The sequence below is a fragment of the Synchiropus splendidus genome, chromosome 3 (genome assembly GCF_027744825.2).
Source record: "Synchiropus splendidus isolate RoL2022-P1 chromosome 3, RoL_Sspl_1.0, whole genome shotgun sequence".
NCBI classification, from domain to species: Eukaryota; Metazoa; Chordata; class Actinopteri; order Syngnathiformes; family Callionymidae; genus Synchiropus; species Synchiropus splendidus.
Genome location: NC_071336.1, coordinates 14,136,296 through 14,157,579, shown reverse-complemented (window position 1 = coordinate 14,157,579; position 21,284 = coordinate 14,136,296). Strand labels below are relative to the sequence as shown.

At 44.7% G+C, this 21,284-nt stretch overlaps 1 protein-coding gene across 1 annotated transcript in view; it reads right to left on the bottom strand.

Annotated features, from left to right (window-relative positions):
• The window catches only part of LOC128755760 (cytochrome P450 26B1), a 60,300-nt gene extending 39,222 nt beyond the window's left edge, over nucleotides 1–21,078 (bottom strand). The window contains exons 1-2 of the mRNA XM_053859731.1: nucleotides 20,231–21,078; nucleotides 5,839–6,063 (exon numbers count right to left, since the gene is read on the bottom strand). Coding sequence (XP_053715706.1) covers nucleotides 5,839–6,063; nucleotides 20,231–20,434 — 429 coding nt within the window. The 5' untranslated portion in view covers nucleotides 20,435–21,078. The remainder of the gene's footprint in view (nucleotides 1–5,838; nucleotides 6,064–20,230) is intronic.
• Nucleotides 21,079–21,284: the final 206 nt, after the last annotated feature.

Genomic DNA, 21,284 nt, shown 5'->3' with positions numbered 1-21,284 from the left:
CTTAGTCTCTTCAAAGATGTCAGGGTGACTGTACACGACTGAGTGACTGATACTTGACTTGCCAAACAAAACAAAGAATTCTCAGTTCTGCAACTTTGCCCAAGAGGAATTTAGGTTTTCTTCACCTGTATAATGTTTAAGCTGCAACTTGCTGAAACGGTTTCCAGTCAGAATGACCTGTGTGCTGCGTGTATTTGTTTTGCTGTGTGGAATTAGCCATACTAAAATTTTCTGATCCTGATTCCCCCATATTGTCACACAGGGCAGGACTGAGATATTGAGATTAATTTTTATTTTTCTGATGGTGTGCTTTCTCACTAGCGACCCCCACCCTCCCAACCACCTCCCACCAACCCCGCCCCTCCCCACCTCAGTACATTCTATTCCAACGATCTAGCTACAACATGCAGATTCAAATGACTCCCATCTTGACTCACTCGCCTAAACAACAGCAAACAAATCGGAGAGTTTACTGCTTTTACAAGCGAGATGCATTGGCTGGAGATTTCAGGGACCAACATCTGATGTCATGGTGAGAGGTTTTTTATTGTCCTATATATATATATATTGCAGCAACTGTGTCTGTCTGCTCCATCATTTGATTCTAGATCTGCCATGAATACTTCATCGAGCACCAATGACAGCCTGAACTGCCTGAGTTTGAGCCTTGCTTTCTACATCAACGGTGCTGTGTGCCTGTGTCGAGCATTGTGCCATCTTCCTCTCTCCGTCATCATCCTCCGCCACGGCCACCAGCAATGGCAGCAGCAGCAGCGCTCGTTCGCGTCAGCGAGTCACTCTGACATCTTCACGTACCACATGGTTGTCATTCAGCTCCTCGCCATTATGGGCTACTTATTCACATACATTGGCACGTTCTTAAATCGTGGAATTATGACGATGTATGGGTTTTTCTGGGGTTCCATTGGCTTTTATGGAGAAATTTATTTCAACTTCCTGACCTGCGTGGAGCGCTACTTAGCCATTGTTCACCCCATTACCTACCAGGGCCTGAGAAACCGCCGTGGGATCAAGGTCAGAAACACCGGTGCTGGGTGTGTTTGGTTCTTCAGCCTCTGCTCGACTGCAATCTCTTTATTGTACTATCCCGGTTTACCGATTGATGTATTTCTGTTTATCATTTCTTTCTTACTGTTAGCTACTTCCTTCTGCAGTTTTTCTGCCCTGTGCACTCTCTTTCGCCCCCGACCAGGGGACAGTGGGAAGCACAGACAGAAGACGGACCAACTGCAACAGAGGGCTCTCTACATGATGTTGACCATCACCGGACTTCTGTTGGTGTCCATTTTAGGGCTACTGATCGTGACTATTAGTTCTCCCATCAATCCACAAGAAACATGTTTGATGTTCTCAGTTACAGGCTGGTTAAACCTCCCAAGCTCGGTGGTGTTGCATTTCCTGTATCTTCACAAGAAAAATAAACTGTCGTGTTGCTGTCAGTATGATCCAGAAATGAAATGACAGAACGTAGGAGTTGTTCCTGAACTTTGAATTGGTTCTTAGTGATGTTCTCCAACACAAGTCATAGTCATTGCAGGGTGAACTACTGTAACTGGTGGTTGTGTATGTACTATGTACGCCTCAATCAACGCACAACGGAAGGTGGGTTGCAACGTTTCACTCTTCATAGAGAACTGTTAGAGCGCCACATCTTTTTGAACTGAGACCTTGGGTCACAGCAGTGTGGAATTTCTCTTCATCTCAGGTGTGTGTGTATTGTATAATACAACACATAATAAATTGGGTCACATCTAAATCAAATGCCGTTCATTCAAAGTGACTCTCAGGAACCAAGGCTAGTCTCAAACATCATTGGTTGTCTTCTTCTAGTTTGACATATCATTGTTAACATTGTTCATGTTTTCGGTTTATGTCAATGCATTGAATTGACCAACGTGAACATGCTACATTCTCACAAAGCCACATGCTGCACTGTCTTTTTCTTTTCTTTTTGTTAATTCCCAAGTTCCCAATCAATTATTTGTTGTTTTTACAGAATATGATTTCATCAAAGCATCACCCGAGATTTAACTTAGCTTCAGCAAATTGTTGCATGATGAACATCATTTTTTGTTCTGGGAAAGCTCAAGAAAAATAGTAGTTGGGCATTGGAAATTTTCAGATTGAATAGATAGGTTAACCCCTCGAACACACGTCTTATTCCTGACTTTGTGCAACATTAAACAGATTCTTAAAAAAAAAAAAAGAAAACTCTGCTGACTTTCAATTTGAATAAATGGCAGACAGGTATTTGAATAAAGTCAAGCTGTCCAGTTGTGACACGTGTATGAACAGGCAAATACTACAACTAAAGTCAGCCACCATGGAACTAAAATTTGACTAAATAGGCGTCGCTGAGTCACATGATGTCCATCAGCGCTGCTGAAAATAAAAGAGGATACAGCAGAGCCATCCTCCAAGATGCAGAAGAGCACGGCTGAGCAGGTAGGTAAGATTCCAATGGTGTTCAGATTACACTAGAAAATACGGAAATTCGTGAACACAACTGTGATTTGGCATTTTCACTTCTCTTCCCAGGTTTCACGTGCGCTGAATATGTCGCACAACTTTTCGGCGCTGTCATATTTCTTACCTTGCCCTGATCAATTTCTTTACATTTGGGTCGGCTTCGCCTTCTGCATAATAAAAGCTAGCGTTGTCCTCCCTCTGTGCTCGACAGTGCTCTACATTGGTGTCAGACGGTGGCGTCGGAATCCTTTCTTGTCGACCACAAGCCCCTCAGACCTCTTTTCTTATCATATGGCTGTCATTGAAGTAACTGGGATTTTATTAGGCATTGTTACTAATTTAGGTGTCTACTACGAATGTATGGCATTGCTCAAGTTTGGCTTCCTTTTTTATACCCTTCTTGAATATGGACAAATGTTCTTCCACTGCCTGACTTGCATGGAGCGCTATTTGGCCATCGTGCGCCCCATCACCTACCAGGGGTTAAGGAATAACCGTGGGCTCAGAATCATAAACCTCACGATTGTCAGCGGTTGGCTTGTTTGCCTCATGTGTTTTGGGCTGAACATGGCTTTCTATCCTCGTGTCCTCACAGAAATGTTGTTGTTTTTTCTAGTCCTGGACTTGCTGTTAATCTCTTTTTGCACCTTCTCAATTCTCAATGTTCTGATCCGCTCACGGCCAGGTGATGGGAGCAAGCCAAAAGATAAGGTAGACAAACACCGAAAAAAGGCCTTTCACATTGTCCTCGCCATATTTGCAGCACTTTGGATTTGGTTTTCAGGGGTGTTGCTTTCTTCGCCGGCAATTTCTTTTAAGGCGCTAAATAAAAATGATGCCTGCTTAATGATTTATATTTTAGCATATTTCAACATCCCATGCTCCATAATCCCACCTGTGCTATTTCTGCACCGGGCTCAGCAATAAGTGTTGAAGACACGCTTTTTTTTTTTTAACCATACAAGGACAAGCGATGAATAAAGACGTATGCCACAAAGATGTTTGGTCTTAATATTTACTGTTAGTTTTTACTTGTCACTGATCAAGGGGACTCTACATTCATTTCATTTTAAGCAATAGAGAGATGATGCTAATCTGTTGAACCTGTTTTGTAAGATGTGACCAGTTCAAATTCCTCTTATTTCGACATTAACAAATGTGTTTTACATTTTGTAGATTTGTAATACAAATTATTCAATGACGGTTCTCTTTACTTGGCGCTTACCGATCAGATTGAACACACCTGTCCACCATTTCATATTTACGTGTCAGAAATATGATAGCAGAACACCAAATGTGGCTACAAAATATTTATCATTTGAATCCTTAAATGAAAGTTGTATGTGTGTTGTGTATATGCTCGATTCAAATTTCCAATGCTCTCTGACGATTGGCGAACACGGAGTGTTAAAAAAAGAAAGCATTCAAAAGAAGAACAGTATGACAACCACTGAGGCTTGAGGATGTGACAAGAGAGGACATGGAGACGATAGGTGTGACCTGGGAGGAAGCTCTAGCTCGGCTTAGGTGGAGGAGTCTGGCTTGATGTGGCAAGACAAAGTAGAGTGCAATGGTAAACCAAAAATGATGGAATAATTACACAACAAAAACAAAGCAATGCCACTCTGCTTTGCGGCTGAAGCAGCTGACGCGTATGACAAAGTATACTTGTCGTACAAAGTGCAAAAATACAACTGTAATTTGTCTCATCTGAGGCCACGAGCCAACGTGATATACATTGTGCACACTGAAGTTGTTTTCAGAGGGGGGGGGGCGTGAAGGCTGCCGGGCCATTCTGTTAGTCCGCTGTGGCTCTCAGGACTTACTTTTCTTGCTTAATACATAGTTATGTGGAAACTGTCTGGTTCTGTTGATCCACTGGAAGCTAATGGGCTTTGTGTGGATTGTTTTTCCGTACAAAAAACCACTAGGAGATGCAGACCGGAGCACGCACACACAGACACAAGTACTTGTCCAGCACTTCATTCCGACTCGTGCTATTTCATTTTTGCTTGTTGACTTTGCATCGGTGACTGACTACATTTTCCACCTTTGCTTCAGTGATTTTATGTCCACAGCCTTACTCACAAGAAAGCCAAATGTATTACCATGCAACGACAAGAAAAGATTCCATTGTTTCTATGCTATTAAAGTAGGAAGCTGCCACAGAAATGTAGTGTAGTATTTGAACCCAAATCGTGTTGTATTTTAATGCACAGCTGTGACACAGATACATTGTATATCGCTATGGTTTTACCACCACCTTTATTTAGAGATTCTTCTTAGTTGATCTACTTATTTCCTCTTTCCTCTGTGCTGTCTTACAGAGGTTAGAGGTCAGGCACAGAGCAGCACGTGGCTCTGTGCTCAAGGGCATGGAGTAGCCTAGCAACACAAGACTGCTTACTTGGAGCGGGTTCCTTTCAAGCACTCATACATTTCCCGCTGACTAATATTCAGGTGCTGCATGTTGAAGTGTGTGCATTCATGTGCTTTAGTGTAGTCTGTGTGCGTGTCAGGCCCCCACAGAAAGCCCCTCTTTGTGCCAGGTCGTAGGCAGCCCTCCTAATCAGGGGTCATTACATGAGGTTAGTGCAGAGGTCTCCAGGGAGAGAGAGAGGAATCAGAGCCCAGATTAGACCCGGCCGACCTATTGCCTTCCCCAGGCACCGCCGCAGCGAAACCTGACCCCTCCTCATCCCGCTGGATCCGGACTGATTTACAGGAAAACACACCATCATCTCCTTGTTTGTCAATGATTGTGTTGTCCGTGTGTGTGTGTGTGTGTGTGTGTGTGTGTGTGTGTGTGTGTGTGTGTGAGACAGAGAGAGAGAGAGAGGAAGGTATGTGCCTTGAGGGATAAGAGGATAATAGATGGAGAGCTAAGTGGCTGATTACCTGAAATGATCCCGGCAGAGAGGAGGGGAAATGTGGAAAGAGTAAAGAGATAACCGTCAGAATGAGAATGACATTTGAGAAATCGCAGGTAAAGAAACAGAGAATATGTGGAGAAGAAGAGTGAAGGACGGATCATATTTCCTGTCTGGTCAATGCCGTCTTTTCGTTGGGTTGCAGATCGCAACAGGGGTCGGAGAGACGCTAGGTTGGTTTGATATGAACACATAAAACTGTAGGAAGGCAAGTTCAACTGACCAATGAAATGCCTTAAAATAAAACAATTGTTTAGACCTCTTAGAGATTCTTAAGGTGCTGATGCAGCACTTACAACTAGTGATGGCGCATTGTTTCACCCAGTCAAATGTATCCTTTGAGTGTGTGTGCTATATAGTCAGTATATACCAAAATGTCAGACTGTTTTGATGTGTAGAGTCTTAATCATTTCCTGACCTTCCTCCGCTTGCGGTGGATGTCGCCGATGCTGTTGGCCAGAGAGTTGGGTCCGAGCAGCGTGGCAGTGCTCTGGGGCCAGTCCACCCTCACCAGCGTGTGTTCGCCCATCAGAACCTTGCGCACGTTCTCGGCCCCCGTCACCCGGATCAGAGGCCGACCGAGCAGGTGAGTCTTGAACACGTTTCCGTACTTCTGCCTCCTGGACGCATGGAAGCCCGACCCCTGAAAGAAAGCATAAGTTGTTGGTAAACAATCACTGTAGATCTACAATATTTCTGGGTAAGGCAAGTTAAATAAGATCCTCTAAGGTGCAGCAGGATTTGAGGATAGAGAACAGAATTCACCAGCAGGAGCGGAGAGATGAAATACACCGATAAAGGCGAAACTGTGATCCGTGTAAAAGGTGTGAAAGGAGAATGTAATGCACCAAGCCATGAGGAAATCCGTGACAATCTACCCTGCTTGACTTTGAAGCTACCTCCACCCAAGATTTAAACCCCGTCATCCTCCTCCCCCAATTCCTATAAGCTGAGTTTTCCTCTCTCCTTTACACTAGGACGTACGCCTCTGCCAGTTTTTAAGGCTGGATTTTTTTGGGATACACAACCCAAATTAAAAAAGGTTGGACGCACGGAGAGCAATGTAAAGATGGTTGTAAGTCAACATTCTCAAAGGACTGAAGTGAAATAAGGACCCAGCATAAATGCTTTCTTCATTTTAATTCAGGTAAATTCAAAGTAATTGCTGTGCACGTGAAGAAAATAAACTGAATGAAATGTTTAGTTTGGTGCCAAAAAAACACAGGACACACCAGTGACTACATAGTTTCTCCTCAAACAAGTTCTGTTTGGATTTTCTACTGGATTTTAGGAGAAATTCTTGTTTTTTAAACAAGGGTGGATTAGTCACAGAGAGTGTGTTCAATTCCAGGTTCACCCCAGTGGCAAACGTGCGTCCCTTCTGTGTGGAGTGCCTCTTCTGTGTGGGTCTTCCTGAAGCGGCTCACCCCCAATAGTTCAGCGGGTGATTGGTGACTCTGCATCATGTGTGAAACTCAAGTCCCGGGGGCCAAATCTGGCCTGCCGAGTGATTTCAAGTAGCCAGCAGAGTTTAAAACACATAAAGGGGGTTCTGAATAAAATACCTTGGCTTTGCTATTTGTCTCATGGCCTGCTGATATTACAAACATTAATCTGGATCAGTTATGTACTGCTCAATAAATATGGATTCAACCTCGTGATTCAGGCTGAGTTAGTCTCCAGCTCCAGTGAACCCAATGGCGGACATCCACAGGAAAATGAGTTGCCATTGTCGTACAAAGATACGCAACTGTTCCATTAAAAACACACGTTATTTTATATGCTCTGTTTCTCTGATGATGACTGACAGCAGCATCACACTCCCCTTGTGCACTACTGTCTCTGAAATAAGTGTGTGCAACAGGGAAGCACATTTCCCGTCTTTCTCCTGGTCTGATCATTTCAGCCCTGCAGAACTTCTGGAGACAGATTTTTATGCCATCAATTCATTTCACCCGGCTTTTTCAGATCTGATGTTCACTTCAGCTTTGATCATCACCTCCAAACCTCTGAGAAAGTATTTTTCTCTCTGTGGTTTGGGGCCCGGGCTGAGCGGTTTTGCTGTCCCCCACATGCAAGAAGTTTCCCCATGTTTCCATCATCACCACGTCCAGAGCTAAAGTAAACGTATACAGTTATAGTAGCAGCTCTGCAGATGTTTCAGAAGCCCCTGATACACCAGGTAAATCCAATGAAAAATGATTCATGCTGCCCGGAGGACACATTCGCCATTGGCCTTGTAATATTGAAGGTTTCAGGTTCAAATGTGTATCTACTGTACAATTCCTGCGTTGATTGAATTTAGGAAAGCTAACAATAACTTCATCCAAGCATCTCATTGGCCGTAATGTTCTGACCGAGCTCAACGTTCTTCCAACTTATATAGGATAAAGTCAAATTTAAATCAAGTTAAAGTCACTCGATTTGAATTCCCAGACCTATCAGAGGAAGTCTGAGCCGTCGGCCTCTGGGCAAACCCCCAGAGGACTCAAGCTGGACTCAGTTAGTGAGCTGACCTGGGTTCAGCTTTGACGCTGACCTCTAAAAGGGCCGGGTCATGGCGGAGCGAGAGGGAGCCGACCCCAGAACTGTAAATGGGCTGTTTGAGTGAAAAGAATATATATAAGCCTGAGGGCAACTTACTGTGTTACACTCACGCACAGGCGCACGCACGGCTGACACACACACGCGCCGGCAGACAAACGCATCATTCACATCCTCGCACACGTGTGTACGCCGAAATCGCACTTGTACGACACATGAACATGTGTATGGAGTCTGAATTCTGTAAAATTCACAAAAATGTGCAAGGTAAACAAACACGGAGGGGCCTAACTGTGAACTGCCGTGACAACACTAACTTGTTTGACCCCATGCGTACTCCTGAGGAAAAAGATATGTACGGCTGCACTCACACAGGTAAATAAGTCAACAAAGCCGAGATCCGCAGCACTGTATGCTGAACACGCTGGTGTCAGTACTATACTATAAAATTCACTTGTTCGTCAGTTAATGCTGTGTCTACTAAATTATATTATTTGTGAAAATGTTTAACGCTTAAAAGAGAAAACCTGTGTCTGAGTGGTCGGGAAGATGACACAAATAATATAAATAATATCCAAATATCACTTCATATTTTAGCCATTTTGATATACTGCGACAACAATTTTGTTGCATACCTTGTGCGACAATGAAAGCAACTGCAAGAGTGCTGTCAGTCATAGAAGATGCTGGACTAGTACATCACATCGCGCTTTTCTGTGAAACTACGGTGGCTACTAGTAGTACTTTGTACTTCCAGAAGACCAGATATTTTGGTCAAACCACAGCTAAAAACATGAAGGTTGTGCGGATAATAATGTGGCGCTCACTCCAACATGTAGGCGCCAACACTGGGGGGACATCGGTCGGCAGGTCACAGGGTTTAACCCTGCTCTGTAGTCGGCAGGTGTCTTTTCCCTTTGGTTAATGGCAGAGAAATTGGCTTTAATAGAAGCTGCCAAATACTGACTGCCATTTGGCTTTGAGCTTGTGATAAGCATAGTAATGCAGTCACCAGTCTCGGCTCAGCGCTGGGGGTCGGTTCACGTGTCAGTATTGGACTGACAGTTCCGGTCATTCACGTCCCTACTGTGATTCTGCAGCACGTCTCCTGAGCTGGGAGATACTTTCCCAAGCGCCTTGTCTTGTTCCGGGCAGCTCATCTCCCTCCTCACAGCACCACTCAACATCTCAAGTGTTTTCTGCGTGAACTGGAGGTAAATTGAGTGCAGATGCCTCGGCCTCTTTGCAGCTCTGTTAGTTGTTTCACGTTGCTTTGAAAACTGCGATTGCCAGACTGCTTTTATAGATGAAAAATGCCGTTAATTAGCAGCGGGCTCAACGTGCCCCACCTTTGTAGCCGGGTTCGTAATTGCGTTTAAGCTGCTTCAGATGTGAAGACCTTTTCATTAGGTGTTGACATTTCATCTTAACAGTGGCTTCTACTCGGGTGGATCTGCAGAACTCTTGCGGCAAACCTTTCTCGAGGAATTATCGCGGTCTGAAAGACCCACGACCGACTTTGACAAGCAGGGAAACATCCGTCCTGTAACTTCTTCAAATAAAGTGTTTGACCTTAGCTGTTTTAATAGCTCCTGTACACATTTACTGTAACAGACACACACACACATTTGCACACACCCCAGGTCTCTGACTGGCTTCTGTAGCCCACAGGGTGCATTTGAGTGTAAGTGGGTGTGTGTGCATTCATAGGAGCATGTGGATTGCAGTTTTTTTCCTAGCTAGGATTTTGCTGCCACATGGCTGTAGAGTGGTTTAGTATGTCTGCCTGGCAGGACTGAACGCATACACACATGTGCCACACACATAAACCCACACTCACACACACAGACACATACAGAGGCAGCCAGACAAGGCTCCCTTTCACACTCCAAGATACAACATCAGATTTGGCCAATTGTGTCGTGTGGGTGTATTTGTTGTTTTCCCTTGATTCATTTCTCTTAATACATTTCTACTTTCCATGCTCAACGTGTGAGTGTGCGTGTGTGCGTGCGTGAGGGAGAACTTGTGGTGTGTTCTGGCTGACATTTTGTAGAAAGGTGAGAGGTGCACTCCCCACCTGAAACACACACAGAGACGGAGTATGGAAAGTTGTGATGTAATGATGCCAAACATCTTCTGCAGGAGAACATGTACATAACCACGTCTCACAGCTCGCAGGCAGACACGAGACGTCGCCGAGACGCTGGCGTCACAGCTTCACACTGGCGCGCAGGCAGAAAAACGTTTTCCTCTCCAAACTCTGTAAACACTCACTTGGTTTTTGGACCCAGAAACCCAAACTGCCACCACAACATTGCTGCTGACTTTACCAGCAGAGGAGTCACTGGCAAAAAAAGAGAAATCTGATGTGAGCTCAAACTCATAATGAGGTTTTCTCTTAATGATGGCAGGCAGTGAGTTCTGAAGCTCTTTTGTTGACACGTCACCCAGCAACGGAGAGGAGAACAAGTCAGCTATGAAGGCACAAGTCACGAGGGAAATGTGCGAATAAAGAGGAACACCACAACCTTAGAGTATTTCATTTCCTGGACTGAGCAGTTGAAGTGACGTTGTGATCAATCACAGCATTATTTCTGAAGAGACAGAAGTCACTCACGACTCAGCAACAGACACCCGGAATGAATCCTCCAAATAGCATTTGCTAAGTTACTCTGTTTATCTTGGTTGAAGACGACAGGCACGACTGACCAGAGTAAACCACCAAGTCATTCACACATCAGATCATAAAAATCCTGAGCACAAGTGTGATTCAAAGACAACCTTCTAACTAAACATGCCCCAGTCGCCATACCAGTGCTTGCATTTGAGTACTGACCAAGTACCAGAACACATCAAAAAATACTTTTTCTTGAACATTCAAGTTCAACTGCAGTACAGCATCGGTGTTGCGGTGTTGGTGGCCATTTTATTGAGTACTTAAACCACCAATACCGGACCAATACCTCTCAATTCTAAACACAAAGGCATAGACCAACATTTTAAAGTCATGGCTTGTGGGCGAAATCTGGCCTTTTGGCTATTAATAAAGGTCTGCCAGAGAAAAACACAAACCACAGGCCCCATAGTGCTTATAACAATTAAAACTGTGAAGGCATCAATTTTTACTGTCAGAGGTGTGGAAGAACAATGTTCATCTATTGTGTTTTAAAAATAAGCCACCACGATCCGTTCTCTCCGCCAGAAGACATCATGTCACAATTGTAGTTCTTTGTACTCCTTGTCGGTTGTTCGATGTCGAGGTGGTCATTTTGTGAACTGTACCTCGTAATAAACAACAAACGTGACATTTATTATTTTGCAGTAAAGTTATTCTATTAGCATGTGAAGCTTGATAACTAACTGTTGTTCATTTTGTTTGTTTGTTTTTTTTAAGAGATGATAAGTTGAGTGTCCAGATAGCCATCGTTTCTTTGACCAAAGTTGCACTATGGAATGTATTAACAGCTAAAATTATACGCCAGAAATGTTTAGTTGATGAACAAAATGTGTGATTAAATTGAAGATTATTCAAATATTTCACTTCCCAGGAAGTCAGTGAGCTGTAATTTAAGTGGAACTCGCACAGACAGATCACAAAAAGCTCCATTGCTTTCAGTGTTATTAGGTCTCTTGTGTTTAGAGTCACAGCAGTATGTCAAACACTTTTGAACTATTCAGTACTTGCCACCATACCATTAGCGTCATGTTGGTGCCTTGTACATGATAAAGTACACGATGGGAAGGTCACCTGCCAATCGCAGCGCCGACCCATGCATTAATCCACACTTGCATTCACAGCAGCGGACAGTTGAGAGTCTCACTACATGCATGTTTGAGTCACACAAGAACAAAAAGTACTGTGTTTCTTCCAAAAAATATAAAATCTGACTTCCTCAAACTTCATAAAACGGTCTGTGTGTCCTGGCCAAAACTTCCTGTGCGCTTTTAAGCAGAAAATAAAACCTATTACACCCCGAGGAATAATTATGAACCCAGCTCGGCATTGAGCTGCGGGGCACGATGAAGACTCAGAGTTAATGTCTGAGTCTTAAATTTAGAGGTTAGCAGGCAAAAACACATTTTCAAGTTATGGGAATTGTAAAAAGACAGTGGTGGAGGGGATACGTTGATATATACGTTGATATGGCAAAACAGGGTCAAGAAATGACAACGTCAACCCAGGTCTTTTTGTGTTTTAAACATTTTTGTGTCATACTTTTTGCAAGGAGAACAATAACCCTGTGAGTTAAGGACACACCTTGAGGAAGCGATACATCTGCACAGTCAGAATATCTGAGAAATGCCCAAATAATCACAGAGAGTCTCGTAAATTCTCTCAGACCCTCAATTTCTCCTCCAAACAGACTGTCCGAGCAGTGCTAGCCTGGGTGCCGGCCGTGCTAAAAATACCCCCGTCTGTTCTGTTGGGGTTGGCCTGGGGGCGAACCTGGACTCCAGCTTATAAATGTCCTCTTTGTGGGGCAGTGGAAATGTCCAACAAATGACTCTTTTATTAGGGCAAGACAAAAAAACACAACTAATTATGTTTACTCAGATCAACTCTGCAGCTCCCCCTACACACACACCAGCCGGCTGCAGGGGGGACGACCTGTGTCTGTGTGTGTCTGTGTGTGTGTGTGTAGTGTGTGTGTGTGTGCAGGCGGGAACAGCGTTTTCACGGAGTCGTTATAAAGCAGACGTATCGGGGTGACACTTTGCAACTGAGCAGGGGAATGTTGCTGCAGGAGAGAGGGAAACTGCAACAGCAGCAGGAAATGAAAGAAAGCAAATGAAGGTCAATTTCCTGTATCAGCCGCATGTCGTGCTCTAACTTTGCATGAAGAATATGAACAGTTCAATATGGGACTCTTTTTGATGAGAGTAAAATAAATAAACTCTTTTTCCCTATATTGCTTAACTTATTTTGGACAAACAAGAAAAGGGTACAAGCCTCTTTGTTGCCTATGAACCTGTGATGGATGATGTACATGGATACCTGTATGGCAGCTGCAAATATAACTAAGGTGTGATACCTAATAATATCATCTTTGCAAAGTTCTACTCTCCTCCCGACCCAGCAGGTACGTTTTACAAAATGTACATTACATGGAAGATTTTTTAGGGGTTTGAATCCCAGCGTGCTCTTCATGTGTTTTGGACAGAAGTGGCTGATATAAAGATAAGACGGACAATAAAACAGTAGGACAAGACAACGGGAAATAATGGGTGAGAATGAATAAACAACTCTAGATATTTGCAGTAGCAGCAGCATGTTTGCAGTTATTCGTCATTCGAAAGTACTTTAAAGTGATAACCATCCTTGTTAATTATTATTAACAGTAAATAAAAAGCAGTCTGCTTATGTATATTAGTGTTAATAATGAAAACAAAACGCTTCATATAAAGGCCAAAGTAAAACATGGTTTTACTGCTTTTGTCAAATATATTTTTCATAATCTATGATATAATAATGAACATGGTGTGTTCAGAAATACATTATTATAGTGTTTTTCACGATTAGATATTAGTCTCTGTGAGTTTTGTGAATACATTGTTTTCCAGACTTCATCCAGACATGTCAAGAGTGTCAATCCACCAGAGACAGTAGTAATTCATTAGAATTGTAAAACCATTTTACGTGTCATAAGTTGCCGTTTAGATTTTGGGGCGCAGTGTAGCTTAATTCCGCTCCAAATCGGATATTCAGAGGTGAAGGTCAATTCTTGTGCAATTTCTTTTTCATTCATCAGATCTCCAATTTTAACACAACCAAACATCTCATGTTGCGACACTGAAAGAGGATCTAACACACACAAAAGATATCAAAAAAGGATAAAAGTAAAAACATAAGGAGAAGCAAAGGGAGGTTAAAGGCTGCGAGGAAATTCCTTTTTTCTTTTCAGCTGTCCATCATTCAGACATTGCCAAAGATTCCTAGGAACCACTGTGTGTGTTTTATATGTATAAATCCGTGTGTGCGTGTGATTGTGTGTGTTCCTGCGATTGAATGGCGCGATAGGCCCTCGACTCCACAATGAACCCCGTCCCTTTGCGGTCACGCCACCACATCAGAGAGACAGACGGAGAAAGCAAAGAAGTGAGGAAGAAAGAGGAGAGGAAGGGAAGGAAGCAAAAAAAAAGAAAAGCAAAGAAAGAAGGTGTGAATGAGAGAAACGCCTTGGACAGAGAGAGAAAGCGAGCGCAGAGCGTGGCAGAAGAGGCGGAGAGATGTGAGGGGTGCTCGCCTCAAAAAGACGGATTAGCCAGGAAGGGCTGCGGATAGTTCAGCCAGAAACTAGTAGAATAGGCGACGGTGGTGAGAGAGAGGGGGGGAGGAGGGGGAGGGATGGCCCCTGACCCAGGCACATTATAGAAAGGGAGATTATGGTTGTTCAAAACTCTCTAAGCACTCACCCCGGGACCCCAGCTAATACCCTAACGCACACTCACATGCGCGCGCACACACGCACGCACAGTGCAATGTGGAGTGCAAGGCAGACGAAATTTATATTTTCAAGGTTGAAGCTAAATCCCGCAAATGCAATACGGCTACAAGCTTTAAGAGCTTCCACGTTCAGGTCCTCCAACTGTTGCTGCAGGGACTATTCATGAACGCACACCTCTTGTGCTACAGTTTAACCTGCATGACGCACTCTGATTTACCGCCTCAGAACAAAGGTGGCCGGTCCCAGGTGACCGTAGTCAGTGGTGTATCAGATGCCTTCAACACAGGTCTAACATGCTGATGATCCTCAAATTGACTCAAGATGTTGAGGCTTTCAAATGATTCACTTTGCCAATGTGTCACCACTGGACGCTACTTGACCCACACCAGTTGGCGAGGAGTGACAATGTTGTTCCACACATGCAGCAAGAGTTGATGTCATTTGCATAATCATTTACACTGAAAAGTAAACCCATTGGTCTCTTCCCCAATGAGGGAAACTCCAGTATGACCCAACCCTCACCTGTCTTCCTGTTCCACCAACTTATGACCAACAAGTGCCCGAAGGACAGCGTCAAAAACACGAGGAATAACTAGTATGAGCGAGACCTCCAGAAGTCTTCCTGACTCACTACAACCGACGTCCATTATGATAGCACCGAAACACACAACCCAGAGTCTATATTATATTTCTTTGCTCCAGTTGGCCTGTAGTTAAAAGGTAGTCAGTTCAAATCCTGTTTTCTCTGAACTAGTGCAGACACCCTGAGGTGCTGGCAGCTACAGCCGTTCGTCTCATCGAGTCACAAAGTTCCACTTCTTCAGTTTATGGTCCTCCAGGTGCTCTTTTAGGATCGCACAATTCTAGAAGTTCCATAAAAGACCCACCACGGCACCACCTTGCTTGAACGTGACCGCCCAACATAAAGACGAGTCAGCGTTTTGATAAGCAGCTCGGTTCAAGTGAGACACCGCGGTGAGGGAATTCAGATGGTTTCAATTAACGGAAGTGTTTAACCGCAGGAAAATAACGCAGCACAGATTTCTGATTTGGAACAAATGGATTTAGGACTGAACTACAGTCTTGTCCGCAGAAAATCCATCCAAAGCTTTCATTCACATGCACATGGTGACAGGAAGAGTAACGTTGCCGTCTGCTCAGGGCCGAGGAGGATGGAAGGAGGGAGCGGTGTGTACTCGGGGTGAAAGAAGGGGCAAGACACGCCACTGCCAGCACCTCCAGCAATCCAGAGATGGAGGAGGACGCACATGGATGGAGAAGCGGACGACAGCGGGACCTGGATGCTGAGAGGTAAGGCGTCAAAAAGTTTCTCTCTGGTGCGTGGTTCCAGTGACTCCTGCCTTCATATTTATACGCTTAATAATCGTGATGTCTCCACCCGATCTGCGGCCGGCGATCCCACCGGGACGGCTCAGCGAACAGACTGGCGCCTGAGAGCGATGGCACATTTTTGAGAAATTGAGGGATTTCGTCAAGATAATCCGTACAAAATACCGTGACACTGGTTGAAGCCCCTTTTTATTTCGGCGGATGCATAAAAACATGTACCCTCGGTGGAAAACCAGACACTTGTTGCTTCACTCTTGCTGTACCGACCTGAAGTTAATCGATCGGTGTTAATATGATCTGTCTGCACTCACGATGGTGTGTGTGTCCAAGTGCACTCATAAGCGTCTGCAGCTTATTATGTGACTTTATATGTGTGTGTGTGTGTGTGATTCCTCATAGTCTTTCCATCTACTGTGAGTGTGTAAGAGAGAGCCTTAGGACTTGTGTAACCACAGTTATGCAGCACACAGCGGGTTGGACCGCAGTAATGGAACCTACTATAGATGAAGCCACCAGTCCACACAATCCCGGCTCTGTCTGAGTTCTGTAAAGGCACAATCCGCCCAAAAGAACGATCCAACACGTGCTTTTAACAAGAGAAACTGCAAAGGCCCGGTTGTCATTGGATTTAAGCAGCATAAAACTTGATTTGAACCCACTGCGAGAGGTTTGCAAGAAAACATGGAAAGTCAGCGCTGGTCCGTAGGAGACTCCAATGCATCATATAATCCAGCTGTCACCATTGCATCAATCACACACCGATAGCAGAGATTCCCAAAGACAGAGACAATGAGAACATTTGTCTCCAACGCTCTTCTCGCGTCCATATGTTTTTATTCAGGTCGTCACTTTCAATGAGAGTCTCACACTGAGAGGTCGGCCCTTTCCAAAGCTGTCAAAGAGGCAAACGCCAAAATGAGCAAGGAGACATGTTTGTTCAGCGTCAGGACGAAGCATCTGCGGCTCATCTTGACACTTGCCAACGAAAGAGTCGAGAAAGCTGTTCCCTCTGCAGACAAAGGGAAGGAAGTGTGTTAGCTAGAAAACCCTAAATGGCTGGTGACACAATGACTGAAACGCCGAGCAGAGGACCGTGCTGCTTGACTTGCTGAAGCTTATTAATGAAGGCAAATGATTCATCCCACACCATTTAACGGAAACTCATCTTTTTTTTTTGTCTTGCCCGTTTTATTCAATTGACTTCTGTGTGCTGCTTTACTTTCTATCTTTGGTCACGCTTGATCCCGTCTGGCTCAAATGTTGCCGTTACAAAAACTATCGCTTCAATATTCTTCGCCTCCAAGTGAGTGCATGACGCGGGTTCACCTTACCAGTCCTGCTTCATACGTTCACACTTGGCACAGCCTGCGTTGAAATCCAACACATCGCCTGAAGCGTGAGCAGATATCTATCCTGTTTCATTTTTAAAAAGCATGTAGAGTATATGCTGAGGTGAAGCTGAAACAGAAGAGGAGCGAGTACGAGGCGGCTGTCATCGCCGTGAGTGATGAGCGAGTGTTTGGGCCGCGAGACTGTTATTACACTGATTCACACTTCACCGCTGACAAGCCTGCAGACAGAAGCACAATCGATTAGGGTGTGTGCTGGCGTCTGTGTGTTAATGACTCACATCTAATAGTGACTGATCAAACTTCTCCACTGGGCCATGCATCTCACAGCATGGCGCACTTCTGACCGATCTGACATGGTATTTCACTACACACATCTGTGTGTGTGGGCATGTGCTTGTCTTGTGTGAACTTTATAAAGTTTCATTGACGTCGCTCTGGACCTTTGGTTTCCTCATGTAAAATTGGGATCACACCACAGACTCTAGTGCCGGTTGATGCTCGAGTCCAACTCAGGTCTGTGTGTGTTTCTTGGGACAACTTCTTTTAGTTGATGGAGTGCTGTCTTCAGTGAGAAACCTGGAGTAGAGCGAATTCCTAGCGCCATTTGCAACACATTCGGAACATGGCTGCTGCAACCATGGTTTCAGAGTGAGTCAAGCGAAGAGCACAAATGTGAAACACTATGGTAGTGACACGGTGGGCACTTTCTTTGTCTTTCTTTCTGTCTTTCTGTCTTTCTTTCTTTCTTTCTTTCTTTCTTTCTTTCTTTCTCTAAGCAGAATGCACTAGAGAATGCACTAACATTAGAAACATGGGTTTTCTCCTTGAGTACAAATATGCATGTGCGTTCCATCTTTCCCTTCATTTTCCAGATTAACTGCCGACATTTGTAATCCACTATTACTGTAGGAAAAACACACATTGTATTACAAGCATACATTGTATTCTTCACAGATCACATGATATTGACCGGTTTTGGAAGGGGTTTTTTTTGTACTGTTGAAATCTACCATACATAGTGTTGCATTTTGTTTACTTTGGCCATACATGCACTCATGATGCTTCTCAGTTATTTTAGGGACATTTTCTTGGTTTTTGTCGACAGTCGTGGCGGGCCATTGCTTAGTTGAAATTAGCGTACACCAGACTAAAAGCAGCAAAAAAGCGACCAGTGACTGGATGCAAGCATTTTCAAACTGGTCTGTGAAGCTTACTCAAAGTTGACACACCCAACGAGAGACGGTCCGGTCAGCATCCTCAGGCGAGGGTTTGATGCTCTGTCACATCAGCTCAGACTGAAAATGACTTTCTTCCAGAGGCATTACATATTATAATCCAATAATATTCACTGAATATGTGCATTTGCTGTCCGTTGCTCTGGCTCCGATTTAGCCCCCACAGAAGTCTACAACTTCAAATGAGAGCAGACAGCACTTTGGCAAAGTAAAGTGTGTTTATGAAGGAGGTCTGGAGAAGACATTAAGGGGTTAGATGAGGAACAAATGTGATTTAGGAGAGAGAAGACGCAAAAGTGAAAGAAACAATTGCACTTTCGGCTTACTGTTTGTTTGGGCAACCGCATGAAGCGCAAAGCAGCCTGTGATACAAGGATGTTTAAGAAGCCTGTGTGCTATTAAAGTATATTAGATACAGGTCATGAACTTTTTTTTCGGGGTAAGACATTTTTTAAAGTCACCAGCATAGAATACAAACACAACTTCTAATGTCTACACAAGCGTCTGTCAAATACATGGCAGATTTAATTCCATAATGTGTTCTATTTAATAAACAATGTTTTTTACTCAAATATCTGAAATATTGTCACATCGCTCCACATCGCTATTTACCTTCTACTGTTCTTTGAGGACGATTTGCGTTTCAGTTATTTTGTTTATTTATTTAACAGGGCTTGTGCTTTGGTAACAATGGTCTCCTTGAACGTTCTCAAAGTTCATATTTTTCAACTCTAACTCAATTTTGTTACAAAAGAAGCTGCATTCTCATTCATACAAAAGTCTAAAAACGAGTTATTAGTCATCTCTCTCTGTGCTGGAAATTCAAATCAGAACCCGCGTCCGACTCCGACCCTTTCCGCGTCGCGTCAGCGGCCACAGCATCTCTCTGAGATCTTCAATCAAATGTTGGTCGGCGCAAGTTTGAGAATGTGCTTTAATTCCTCCTCAGCTCTCTGACCCCCGCCCTCTCTCCGCTCCTCCCTCACTTATCCACACCGTAAACTTGGCCGCGCTCCTGAGGTGAATTCCGGGAACGCGTCGGTGTCAGATGTAACGGCGAGGAGCAGCGCGAGTTCAAGTCCCGTACGCGTCCAGCGTGCCTCCTCTCGTCACCCCCTTCTGCTTAGCTTTCCAGCCCCTACTCCCACTTTCCCTTCTGTTCTGGGGCTCGACCCCCTGCTCTTACTTTCCCCATCCATCTTACAGACAAGGAGCAGCCAGGTGGGGACATGGCACCAGACTGGATTTTCAAACATATTTTGGGTTTGTTTGTTTTACTTTTTTTTTTTTTAAATGGCTCCCTCACGCGCTCTAACGTGACGAATGATTCAGTGCTGATATCTGACCACAATTCACGCACGACTCAGTGGATGACTACAGTCATGAACAAGAATATAATATAACTCTTAAGCACTTAAGCGTCAATCCCCGAGCCGCCTGAGTTATCTGTCATCAGATAAAGCGGATTTGGTGGCTGATACTTCTCCACCTGGAGATATGATCGATCGCCAATCAGACCGGGCGCCGCCGACGCGCGTCGCCGACTCGCCCGGCGCGACAAATTTCCGCCGACGCATTCCGACTTCAATAGTTTGATCAAGGCTGAAGGCAATAAACTAATCAAAAGTAAAAGTGCGGTGGAGGTCTGGCGCTGCGGAGGCGCGCACGCTCGAAATGAAGACGCGCTTAAAAGTTGGTCTCAAGCGTCTGCAGATTCGACACGTTAAAGTTAAGAAATAAAATTTCAGGTGCAAATAAGATTTCATTCACGAGCGTTAGACGGAGCACGAAGCGCCAACTCTGTGACGCGCATGAATGAAGCGCGTGATGACTGGCAGCATTCGTTCAGTCTCAACAGGCGTTCAATAAGACGCGCTTACCTGCAGGAGCCAGTGGCACGTCTCGCCAATGAAGGGGAAGCCCATGGATCCTTTGGGCATGGGAAGCTTGCAGTTCTTATCCCGTGTGGCGGTCCAGCGCAGCTGCCACAGCTGCTGGGAGACCGCGAGGAGCAGAGCCATGGACACCAGACACGCGGCCAGAGTGGCCAGAGCCGAGACCAGGTCAAAACTGTCGAACAGCATGCTGGTGGTGAAGCGGAGACTTGAGGCGCAGAAGTCAACGGTCTTGTTCAACTTTCACGGAGTTTATTTCTGATGCGCAAAAGGCGCGGCAGAATGAATGGAGAGTCTGGAACCAAAGATGCCACAGGTGACCTGGATGCACGCTCAACACCTCCGTGTTAATGATGTTTGCTTTTGGGAGCGAAATCACTGCGAACTGAGGAGCCGCTCGTTTGGAATCGCATTTTCCTCTTTTTTTTTTTTTTCGTTTTTCTTTTTCTTTTTGTGCGATTTAAAGTTTCAAAAATGACAACGGTGAACACGTGGGTGATATTTAGAGTCCTTCAACTCGGGGAAAAACAATCAAAAGAAAAAAAAGAGTCTGTCAAATCCAGAAGTTGCAAGAGTGTCTGGAGTAAACCTGAGGTGCTGGCATAGGTGTAGATCCTCCAGAGGTGATGATGCTCTCCTTCTCTCCTGACTTTATGTCGTCCCCTCACTCTTCTCTGTATCTTTCTGTTCCTCGGCGCTTCTCCCTCTCACTTTTCCTACACAAGTCACCCTCAGTGCGTGTGTGTGCGTAAAGGAGTGTGTGTGCGTCAAGCCAGAGGCACCAATGAGTGTTTATATAGCGCGGAGGCAACTGGAAGCGAATAGGCGGCCAAAGGGGTCCCGTCGCCCCCCTCCCACACCACCCCACCTCGCTCCAGTGTTGTCCCCGTCCCTCCTCCTCCGTCCCCCCACCACCTCCTCTCTCTCTCTCTCTCTCTCTCTCTCTCTCTCTCTCTCTCGCTCCATGCTCCACCTCTCCCTGCTGGAAGGAGGCTGGTGTGAAGAGAAAGGAGGAGAGTGTAGCTGGAGGAGCGCCAGA